Source organism: Toxorhynchites rutilus, chromosome 3 (genome assembly GCF_029784135.1).
Source record: "Toxorhynchites rutilus septentrionalis strain SRP chromosome 3, ASM2978413v1, whole genome shotgun sequence".
NCBI classification, from domain to species: Eukaryota; Metazoa; Arthropoda; class Insecta; order Diptera; family Culicidae; genus Toxorhynchites; species Toxorhynchites rutilus.
This window is the reverse complement of record NC_073746.1, coordinates 207,092,763-207,105,171: the sequence shown is the minus strand read 5'-3', so window position 1 is coordinate 207,105,171 and position 12,409 is coordinate 207,092,763. Positions and strand designations below refer to the sequence as shown.

Sequence of the window (12,409 nt, the reverse complement as noted above, 5' to 3'; positions counted from 1 at the left end):
AGAAGCTGAGACTTCGGAACATTTACTGTGTCAATGCAGTACACTAATTCAGCGAAGACTGCGAATTCTTGGAAAGGGCATTCTTATGCCGAACGAGATTTGGTCTGCTGAACCAAAACAGGTAAGGATCTTCATAAAGGAAGCCATACCTTCGTGGGGGGATATGCAAAGTCCTGGTGCGACTATCACTTATTCCCTGAGTGATGGAACGAACTGACACTACATACATAGCAAACTGGAGTGCACTACAATAGATCAAACTAATGGTCGCAGTGGTACAATGCTCCTACAGAAGAAGATGCAGCTCCTCTTTACCTGAAATCGAAACACAAAAGAGCGTACACTGCAAAATCTTACCTCTGTTTCTTCGTCGGAGTTGGTAAGCGACCTAACAGTTCAGGCCTTCCTATGCTCCGTCCGAAATACATCGCCAGACGTGGTCGTCCAGCCCATGTGTATTCGGATAATGGGAAGAACTTCGAAGGTGTGAGCAATCAACTTGCGGATTCATTTGTTTGACAACAAAAGCAAACCGAGAGAGAGAAAATTATTTCCTTCTGTACTGACAAAGAAATCGTATGGCATTTTTCTCCCCCAAAGACACCACACTTCGGTAGCCTTTGGGAAGCGGCCTTTAAAGTGGCGAAGAAACACTTGTTTCGTCAACTCGGCTCAACACGACTATCATTCGGAGACATGTGTACAGCCCTAACACTCAGATTGAAGCTCAAATGAAATCCATACCACTTCTTCCACTTTTAGAGGATCTAGCCGCACCAGCCCATTTTCTCGTCCGGACCACGTTGAACGCCCTGCCCGATTCGGACCTGTGCCATATACCAACGAACCGCCTCGACCTATCAACAGCTCCAGTTACATGTGCAGAAATTCTGGTACCATTGGTAACGTGAACATTTGCAGGGATTGCAAAGGGATACCGTACGTGCTGGCCCTTCTTCATCAACTAGTGTGGCCACACGTCAACAAGGTTGCATCAAATCTCTAGCTAACACCTGGTGAAATCTCTTCAGTCTTCATTCTTCCTTTTTGGTCAGTCATCGTAAAGACTGTGTCCTTTCGCAATAATTGAGTGCATCGTCATCGTTTTTTTTTTCAAACAAAAATACAGTTACAATTTTGTCCAATAATAAGTTAAGTTTATTCCATATAATATGCATAATCAATTAAACAAACAATTGGGAGAGACTGTGTCTATCAACGTGTGCAAACATGTCAAATGTTTTGCAACTCAAACTCGATAACGGTTCAACGCAAGTTCCACCTGCATTTGGATCAACGCTTTGTTCTCTTCGAAGATTTCCTTCGCCAAAATCTGTCGCTTTTGCTCAAGAAGTGCATTCTCTTTCGCGTAATGTGCGACTAACCTCTCATAGTCATCATTATCGCTGATGGAGCAATCCAAGCTGCTCGGGCCGTGAATGGCACTACTGTCCGGATTCAATAGCCGCTTCATACGAACAATTTCTGTCCTTTCGGCGTTGATGCGTGCCTGCAATTGAGACTTCCAGTTCAACAGCTCTTGGTTCTCGAGTTGTAAACGAATCAGTGTCAAATAATTTGGATGATTCTCCGGTAGCAACATGAACCCATTATCTGTAACTGTGACTGTATCACTTATTGCCGGTGGTTCACCACTCCCAACCGCGGAAGTTAGCTTGTCTAGCTTCGCGTTGTCGGGCGAATCAATCTCGTCCACTTTCCGTTCGAGCAAAGCTGATTCCTCTGTTTCCTGAGGCGTATTTTTCGTTTCTGTGTTCGTAGCCGACTCGGTTGAAATTCCGGTGACAGTTTTAATCGAGGATTCGTCATCCGAACACGAAAGCTTAGCCTTGTTCAATTCCATGGAATTATCTCCATCGATTGTGTCGTCCAAACTTTTCTGGGTACAATCAGATTTTTTCTCGAATGTTCTCAACTTTCGCTGAAAATTGATCACGTTTTCAGACCACGAAATACAGAAAAAATCTCATGGTATATTCAGTATTTACCTTCAGCTGAGTGATAATTCGTTGAATTTCCCACAATTGCTCCTCTCGTTTCTTTGTAATAAAACCCGCATTCATTTCAGCGTGAATTTGTGCCAACAAGCTTTCTTGTTTCTTCAGTTCAACAGTAATTTCATCCGGTGTTTCCGGAAGGTTTGGACTCGAGGCTGTAATTGGTGGAACATATCTGCGAAAAAAAACATATCAATTCGATTAAATAATAATTGTTCAAACACAATCACCGCTTAAATATCATAGATAATATTCTATGTTTTGTAAATCGCTTCATTTCACACTATAATGATTATGGTGAAAACAACGGAATTGACAAATGCTTCATTCTTCCTCGCATCTTACACCGTGGAGATGAGAGAATACGTTATCTTTATTTACATAAGCAACAAGTGTTTTATCGTATCATTGATAATTTCATCTCTGATCCTCACTTGCGCAGCATCCACTCTGTTAAGAATGGTGTGCAATGTGTTAACTAGAGATGAAACGAATATCCGGCATCCGGCCTTACCGGCCAATATTTGATATCCGGTCGAATACCGGATAGTGACTCACTATCCGGCCGGATACCGGATCAATAATTTCTAATTAAAACAAAATGAATCGTATTTTTCCAAGATTAAATTAAAATTAACTCATAAAATTAATTCATTAACACTATTACTTTATAAAGAGACTAGCTGACCCGGCAAACTGCGTCCCGCCCAAAATTTGTTTTTTTTTGTTATCAATACCTCCAAACATTCACGTTTTCTTACTAAGCCAAGTTCATGAGTCCAATCGCAGAACTGTTTATTGATTGATCTTCTAATCGACCCCGTTGAATTTACCTTTTACTATAAAATTCCTAGTACTTCTACCAAAACTCATCATTATAACACCCGATTATCACTTGCAAATAACATGTTTCTCCGTAACATGGAATAAATGTTTGATACTGAAAATATGATAGAATAAAGACAGCCCTAAATCGGACAGTTCCTTCCTCGAGTTTTGTTCTTATCAACACATTCGGCGAAACATTTTTATTTGTATAGATAGAAGAAGATATATGAGTGCGTTTCATCACCTGAAAACCCATTTCCAGTTTCGAACAAAGATCAATTTCATTAGCGCAAACATCAAATGGACTAACAACGCTTGTCACTATGTAATTGTAGAACATATGGTAATTTAATTTTCCTCCAGAGTTTTCCGAAAATTTTCAATTTTCATGTTTGGTTGGAATATGTGTAATATTTTTATGGGACCCCCTCTCCATTCCAGAGGAGAAAGGAGTGCCATACCATCATAGAAACATTTCTCATACCCAAACACCCTCACATCCCAAATTGTGCTTGATTAGCTCTCGAGTTATGCAGAAGTTTGTGTTTCATATGTATGGCAGCCCCCCCTTAGAGAGGGGGGAGGAGTGTATTCACCATTGAAACGTTTCGTGCCCCGTAAAACCTCACCATGCGCAATTTGGTTTCATTTGCTTGATTAATTCTCTAGTAATGCAGAAATTTGTGTTTAATTTCTATGGCATAAATTTCTAAACCGGCTCTTACAAAACTTTTAAATTCTTATCCTTTATATCTGTACGACGCGCGACGCTCAAACTTTTGTAGACTACTTTTATTTTTTTTTTCAACTACTACAATATAAAAAAAACAAAATTAAAATAAAAATAGTCCATCATCACCAAGATCATAACAAAATAAAAATCATTCGTCTTCCTAAGTTCGAAGCCGCCGGACGCATATATTTCGTGATCGTGTATCGTTGAAGTGATACCGTTATTCTCGTGACTGGTCAAGTGATTGTGCGCAATAACGGGATTCCCTAGATTGTAACTGTATTGCATTGAAGCGGACACAACAAGCAGGAGGAAGAAGGCCTGCAGCGCGGGCGCTGTGTGCTGTGTGCTGGTGAATTTATCGCCTCTCGTCATCGACACCATTATCGTGCTGTGGTGCGATACACCGGTTCAGCTGCACCGAAGGATTGATACGCGTTGGAGATTATCCGCACTGATGTGGTGTGCATTATAAGTATAAATAATTTTATTAGGTTAAGTTTATTAGGTTAAGAAAAAACAAACAAAAAATTGAAAAATTAACTAAAAAGTGTACATCTGCCACTTTAAATGGCAGATGAAGAAGGAACCGTTGACATGGAGATTGAATCCACTGTCTACACCTCCATATCTATGGGAGCTGGAAAGTCGCTTAAACGCGTTCCCCCCTCGGATGTCTCTTTAGAGGGAGAGTTAAGTCACCTAAACAAGCCCCCCTCAAGAAAATTTGCAAACCTTTCCTCTTCACCCCCCTCAATCTCCTGCTCCCGCTTCCGATCAACTTCCGAACTTGCCTCCCAGCCCTACTGCTCCTGATCCCGCTCAACAATCGACCTCGTCCTCCCCCTCAGTTGTTTCCTCTCCTCGTGTCAAGGTCTATCCAGAAGATTCACCTGGATCTGGCCCATGGGTTGTTTTCTTCCGGCCCAAACCAAAAGGAAAATCTCTAAATGTCATTCAAATTTCTAAAGATCTGGCAAGATATTATTCCTCCGCGCACGAAACATGAGAAATCGCTCTTCAACGAATGAAAGCGAGGAATATTCACATCGATGGATTTTAAATTTTGCACGGAAGGTATGTCCCGAATCCGTTCCTGTACAAAAAATCGTTCGAGATATTTCACAAGATAGGTGCGATCTTGATTCCGAGTTTTCGATGGTAGAATTCTCTCTTGCTCTCCTTTCATGTAACAATTCTGCTCCGGGATCGGATAGAATTAAGTTCAACTTACTGAAAAACCTCCCTGATGTGGCGAAACATCGCTTGTTGAATTTATTCAATCGGTTTATGGAGCATAATATTGTTCCAGATGATTGGAGACAAGTACGAGTTATAGCTATTCAAAAACCCGGAAAGCCCGCGTCCGACTTCAATTCGTACCGCCCAATAGCAATGCTGTCTTGTATACGGAAATTGTTGGAGAAAATGATCTTGTTTCGCCTTGATCGTTGGGTTGAAACGAATGGCTTACTCTCAGATACACAATATGGGTTCCGCAGGGGCAAGGGGACGAATGATTGTCTTGCGTTGCTTTCTTCAGAAATTCAAATAGCTTACGCCGGAAAAAACAAATGGCTTCAGTATTCTTGGACATAAAGGGGGCCTTTGATTCTGTTTCAATAGAGGTTTTGTCAGACAAATTATACTCTCGGGGTCTGCCGCCTCTATTGAATAATATGTTATATAACTTGCTTTGTGAGAAACATTTGAACTTTTCTCATGGAGATTCGGCAGTAAGTCGGTTCTCTTACATGGGCCTCCCCCAGGGCTCATGTTTAAGCCCCCTTTTGTACAACTTCTATGTAAGCGACATCGACAATTGCCTTACACAAAATTGCAGCCTAAGACAACTTGCAGATGATGGAGTGGTGTCTGTCGTAGGATCAAACGAATCAGACCTGCAAGGACCCTTACAAGATACTTTGAATAATTTTTCAACCTGGGCCATTGGGCTAGGGATCGAATTCTCCACGGAGAAAACAGAGATGGTGGTTTTTTCTAGGAAGCATAGACCAGCAAAACCAAAGCTTCAACTTTTGGGTAAACCGATCACTCATGCTATGTCATTCAAGTATCTTGGGGTCTGGTTCGACTCCAAATGTACTTGGGGGGCCCATATTAGGAATCTGAGTAAAAAATGTCAACAAAGAATAAACTTTCTCCGTACAATTACCGGCACCTGGTGGGGAGCCCATCCCGAAGATCTTATAATGTTGTATCGAACAACTATTCTCTCAGTGATGGAGTATGGCAGTTTCTGTTTTCAATCAGCTGCCAAAACACACCTCATTAAACTCGAGCGAATTAAGTATCTTTGTCTCCGTATTGCGTTGGGATGTATGCCCTCAACGCATACCATGAGTCTCGAGGTTTTGGCAGGCGTACTCCCACTAAAAGACCGTTTCAATTTAATATCTCTTCGGTTCCTCATCCGGTGTAAGGTTATGAACCCATTGGTGATCGGAAATTTTGAGCAGCTGATCGGGCTAAATTTTCATTCTGGATTGGAATTCATATCATGAATTCATCTCCATGCAGGTTGATCCTTCTTTGTATATTACCAAGGTTACCACGACGTCGAACACGTTGTTTGGTCGTGCGAAGAGTATCATGTTGCCAGATCGAATTTAGAAAACTCTCTTCGGGCTAGAGGAAGGCAGCCCAATGTGCCGGTGAGAGATGTGTTGGCTGGTTTAGACCTTGATTACATGTCCCAAATATATGTCTTCCTAAAAGTTATCGATCTTCGTGTCTGATTGTCCTTATGTCCTTATATTCTCCTTTTCCTTTTCCTTCGCGAGAAATCAAATCCCTTCTTATTGACAATAGAATAAGGTGAAATGTAAAAACATATTAGATATAAGATAGGCTTAAGAATTGAGTGTAATGAATGTGAGTGTGAATGTGAGAGTGAACATTGTCAACATATCCTTTTATCCCTTCCTTTTCCTGAAGAAAATATGTCACCCTTCTAAACTCGAGTAGACCGCGAGTAATCGGTTTTCTACACCATTAACATTAGAATTAAGGAAAAATGTAACAATACAGTCAGGAGTTTGGCTCCTTTAAACTTATGTAACTGAGCCTGTAAAAATAAACGATTTAATAAAAAAAAGAAAAACAAAATAAAAAATATAACATAGAAGAAAAACTGTTCAAAATTGTCTAAACTTCTTCAGGTCATACATTGAGAATAATAAAAACAAAAACAAAATCAAAAAAATTCGTACACTGTTTGCCTGAAGGTAAAATATTTGATATTTTTTGACAGATAAAGTTTGATTTGATATTTGTACAAACACTATTGAAATTTTGAAAATCGACTGAAATATTCAAGGTAACCTAACCATGTACCGACAGGTTCGAAGAACAGACTGACAAAATATTTTAGGCATGCAATAATAGAATATTTGCTTGTCGTGTTTTGTGTTTGATCAGTACACGTTGACCTAATTTTATCTGTCTTTATCTGTTATCGTAATCGGTTACATATTACTAACATATTTGTAAGCAAACATTGTCGAAATATTGAACTCCCGGTCCCGTTAGGCTTAATAAAAATATATATTTAGGATAAAAAAAAAATTTATCTGTCAAAAAGAGTCAAATATTTGGCTTCGGTCAAACAGTGTATGAGCACCCTTATATTCGCGTTGACGGCATTGAGCTTTGTTTACTAGTTTCGGGGGAGCCAGTGATAATAATTTACTTTCAGGGAGAATGAACACGTTTTTAAAATAAAGATTATGAATGAAAATTAACTTCTGGAATACGTGTTTCGAGTAATTTAATAACATTATGTGAAAATTTTCATTCGAATTTTAACATTTAGAAACTGGCTTCGTGTCTTCTAATCTGATAGAGATTACACAATCGAGTTAGGGACCCGAATTGAAAGTCGCCACCAGACATCGACACTGACAACTGAGCTGAAGAGCTGTTCATAAAGAACAGTTCTTTTAGATGAGCTGAGCTGATCTGAGTTGTTCATCTTGATCTCATCATCTCATCTCATCTCATCATCATCATCTTTTTTTTTTTTTTTTTTTTTATCTGTATTATAGTGACTTTCAACTCATTTGGCTGGTTCGTCACTTTTACTTCCATTTTTGGAATAATGTCGGGAGTGAGAATTGAACTCGTGACCTTTAGCGTGAGAGGCATGGATGTTACCACTACGCCAGATCGGCTCCTTGTTGTTCATCATGATGAGCTGATTTGCACGCCTCTAATGTCCACCATGATAAAAAAAAAATCAATAAAAAATATTATTATGATTTCCGATTACTTTGTACACCAGGCCAGCTTCAGTGAACAATCTTTCTTTGTAAACACTACTGTTAGGAGTTCAAAGATAAACTCTTACAAACCATACAAGCCATACAAATGAAACACAAATTTCTGCATTATTCGAGAATCAATCAAGTAAATGAAACCAAATCAGGCATATTGAGGTTTTAGGGTGCAATAAATGTTTCTATGGTAGTTAGACTCTCCACCCCACTCTCTAAGGGGTGACTGCCATACAAATGAAACACAAATTTCTGCATTGCTCGGGAATTAATCAAGCAAATGAAACCAAATTAGGCTAAAAATAATTCAATGGAACCATTTTTTCATGAATCTTACGTTTACTAAGCCTTCAATAAAAATGATTCAACGCTGGTGATTCGCAGCAGCCGTGGTGAAAACAGTCAATCAACTTGATGATTTTTGCATACACTTCGAGTCCACCGGATATAGCCAATCGGGTATTAACAATATTCTTTCCCTGCCGCTCCTTAAGCCGGGAGATCGAAGTAACAGCCAAACGGTGGAGAAGAATGTGGCCAGAATGAACATTTTTATGCGGAAGCGTCAGACGAGGTCAGATGGAATAGCTGGAGGTGCTGGTGAAAAACTTCTTTCCGGCGAATCGCTGTCGTGTTCATAATGAATGACGACTTGACACTAGAATTCAACGAATGGCAAGGGACCGGGTACTTTACCCTCCCCACCAAGGAGATAAGCATTCACGTCAAACATATATTCCACACCAAGTTCTCGAAGAAGGTCCTTCTGTGGCTGACGATCGGCCAGAAGGGAATGTTCAAGCCGCTCTTCTTTCGAGTCTTCCGGTGAACGGTAAGATATACAGTACGAAGTGTCTACCGGAAGTTGCCGCCTTTATACAGAGGTATCACGCAAAAGTGATGTGGTCTTTAAACCGAACCTGGCAGCGGTCCATTATGCCAGGAGATCGCTGAAGGAGATGGATCGGCTGAAGATAAACATTGCAACGAAGACCACCAACCTTACCTACATCCCCCAGCTGCGAAGGATAGAAAAATTCTGGACGAACTTCAAACGGAAGATTTCCTCCGATAATTGAATGACCAAAACGGAGAGGGTTGACCGCCAAAGTCATGGAAAGGTTAAAAAACATCCATCTTTTTATCGACCATGGTTGAGGTTCCGGCCGTATGGCCGCCAGGCACTTCATATACGATACTTTTTCAAACATCTCTGCCTTCTTCCAGCTTATTCAACACGTTGAGCCTCGACCGAGCTAGAGGACCGAGAATTAATTTTTCGTTTGACTCACGTCGATCCCAGCGGATCAATAGGACACTTTTATAAAAATAATTTTTCAATTTTGTTGCTGTCGTTCCCAGTTGACACTCTCTAAACAAAAAGTCTATTTTCGGTGCGATGAAACTGGCTCAACGTGTTGAGCTTCGGATTCATTGGAACGTTCTTGAACAGATTCCCAAATAAAGTTTTTTTTTTTTGAGGTTCATCTATTTAAGGGGGATCGCTGTCTGGAAAATCGAAAAAATCGAGTTTTTGTTTTTTGCATTTTTGGGAAGCTTATGCCTTGAGAAATGTTTCCCGTGTCACTCGACCGATTTCGTTCAAATTTTCTATCAGCATGTAAAAATGAATTATCTAAAGCGTTACATAGTCGTTTTTTGATATCTCATTTTTTCGATTTTTTTGAGCTTCTAAACAGCAATTTTTCATGAAAAATAACTCATTTTCAACAAAAATGGCCGCCATTTTGGCAATTTTTCGAATTTTCAAAAACCGCTATGTATCGCTTTAGGTATTCTCCTAAAGTTTCAAAATATTCATTGGAATTCGTTCTGCGATACCCCGTTGCTTCAGAACTGATATCACCGGCAAGGTACCTATTTTCAGACATCATATACGCATCCAGCTGGCAACAGCGTAATAAACATTATTCGTACATTCAAAAAATGGAAAATACATTTTCAAATATACCTTAAACAATAGCCAAAATACCCGACACTTCACTTTATTCCTAACATCCGAAAAACAATAACGAAAATTCATTATTTTGTGACCTTCCAAACAGGGGTCCCCCTTAAGAATATCAACATGATAAAATTGTAATTATTGAAATATATTGATATCGCGGGACATTTTTGCTTCTTTTGCCGAATGCAGGACGTTTCGCAGGACATAATCTAACGCGGGACACTTTATCGAAATGCGGGACGTCTGGTCAGTTTAGCTTAGAGTTCAATTACTACCAAACGTAAGGAACGTGATTGCGATTCATTCGAAATTTGTTCGCATATCAATTGATTTCGTTAGCAATGGGATTGTTTTCTTTTCGCGACCATGAATATCATATTCATTTGCCACTTCGCTGAAACTGTCTCAAAAGGTGACGTGAGCTTCGCGTATCGGGTTTAATTCAGTTTCTTCTCTTTTGCTTCTTTGTTTCGTCCTCTCTCAGATTATCATCCCTAAAGACAGTTCCAAGTTTTTAATCTTGAACGAAAATAATTGCTTATTGTTATTTTTCTTTGCTTATTTGCATTCGTAGTACTTACTTTAACTCGACTTGTATTAAACTTATTTCGATATATCCACAAAAATTTCATCATTGGAAATTTTTGACAGTAAAAAAATGTGTTCAATATTCTTTGCAGAAAACTTGATACTCTATTAAGGGATGTTCATTCTACATGGAAATTTTAATAATAGTTAATAGTTGTTATATAGAGACGTGTTTATTTTTCCCCTTTTATTAGCTTCATGCAAACATGGGCTTTCTCCCAGTTCCGTCTTCGCAAATGAAGAGCCGAATATCCGGCTATCCGGCCTCGAAGCTTGCCGGATATCCGATATCCGATATCCGGCCGAACTACTATCCGTCTCATCACTAGTGTTAACAGATAAAAGTAGGTGTGGACTATTCAATTTTCTGACTTCTTTGAAATGCTGATTACTGAGGAGCCTAATACACGTGAATAATTACTTCAAAAATTGGCTGTTAGCAGTTGCTTTTGTGGGATTCACACACTTAATAGTAAATTTACTACGACGATAAAACCACGATTGAGGCAAAATCATAAACAATGTTTCATATTACTCACTTTAGTAGCTCCGTGTCAGCGAATAAGTTGTTACAATGACAAAGGATGGCGACGAAAAGACGGTGCGACATTTGAAGTGTGGGACTTAGGAACATCGCTATATTCTGGGCATTCATTTTCGTGTAGGATTCATTCTGTGTGACTGCGTCCAAATGGAGAATTACCCATGACAACAGCGTTCTGTTACAACTGGGCAATTGTTCGACTAGATTGACTAGTTCCTGTTCCTGTTGGGACACCTGTGAGTGTGAGGCAGCTTCCTCAAATCGCGTCGATAAATCTGTTGTCAGTATTGGTTCTGGCAGTTCTCGGAGAAACAACTTTAATAATCCGCACGCCGTCGGAATATCAAATTCATTGACACAACTTCCCTCGCGATTATTATACGCCCGCTTGAGGGTTTGAAGTTTCGCTTTAACGGCGTCTACTTTGTAAATTTGATCGCTTTGCATCCCATTCTCTTGCAGATAATCAATGCAATCACGAACTACCAGCGGAAGATTTACACTGTCATGACATCTGCTACGCTCCACAGCAAGTCCAAGAGAAACGCCAAATATCGGCTGAACATCGCCCAGCTCCAACACTTCCTCACTCACGCTACTTTGCTTTAACTTTTTATCCTTCCTTTCCTTTGTTTTTTCTTTCTTATCCTTATCTTTTTTGTCTTTATCTTTCTTCTTTTCTTTGTCCTTCTCCTTTTCCGGTTTTTCTACCGGCTTCACTTCTTCCGCTTTAGAAGTGTCGAGTTTCTCTTTCTCGCGAGATTTCTCCCTTTTCTCCTTGTTCTTTGAAGGAAATTTGAATGCTTTAGTCTTTTTAGACTTCGAAGGACTTCTGTAAACAAAAGCTCAACTGTTATAAACACCTCAAATGGGATATAAATAATTGTTTACTTTGTTTCCAGTTCTTCCTCTGGTGAGCTTTCTCCCTCGAGAGCTGCATAAGCCGTCTTCTTTTCCTTTCTATCCTTCCTCCTTCCAATCAATAAATCTTTTTTGCTTATTTTTTCTGTTTCCGGTTCGACAACTGTGGAGATAAGTATTTGCTGATAAACAAATATTTTGTTATGATTTAAGGCGATACTCACAGTCTTTGTCATCCTTCTTGCTCCTGCCACCTGTTTCGGAGGCATACAGTCCAGGAAAGTCCTTTTCCACGTCCGGACTGTCGAAATCCATTTGGACAGAGCCAGCGTTTTCACTGCGACCTGAGTTTGCTTCAATTCCAATCGATTATGTTTACCTTTCCGCAATCAGTCATCAACAACAAAACCCTAGTATGTGTGTAATATTTCGGACAGAGGTGCCAGTTTATACATGTTAAGAATAGGGATGTGCATAACGGTTCATTTCAATGAGCGGCTCAGATTATGTTGTCAATTAAATGAATTGGTTCATTAGAGAACCACACTCCTCAGAGGCTGTCCACATACCACG

General features: G+C 39.7%; 1 protein-coding gene across 1 annotated transcript; it reads right to left on the bottom strand.

The window, feature by feature from the left end:
* Window positions 1-1,129: 1,129 nt before the first annotated feature.
* LOC129779272 (ralA-binding protein 1) lies at window positions 1,130-12,235 on the bottom strand. Its single transcript, XM_055786667.1, has 5 exons — window positions 12,061-12,235; window positions 11,867-11,999; window positions 10,971-11,807; window positions 2,010-2,193; window positions 1,130-1,942 (listed from the first exon to the last, which is right to left on the bottom strand). The coding sequence occupies exons 1-5, from the start codon at window positions 12,149-12,151 to the stop codon at window positions 1,250-1,252; spliced, it is 1,938 nt and encodes a 645-aa protein (XP_055642642.1). The 5' UTR covers window positions 12,152-12,235; the 3' UTR covers window positions 1,130-1,249.
* Between the last annotated feature and the right edge of the window lie 174 nt (window positions 12,236-12,409).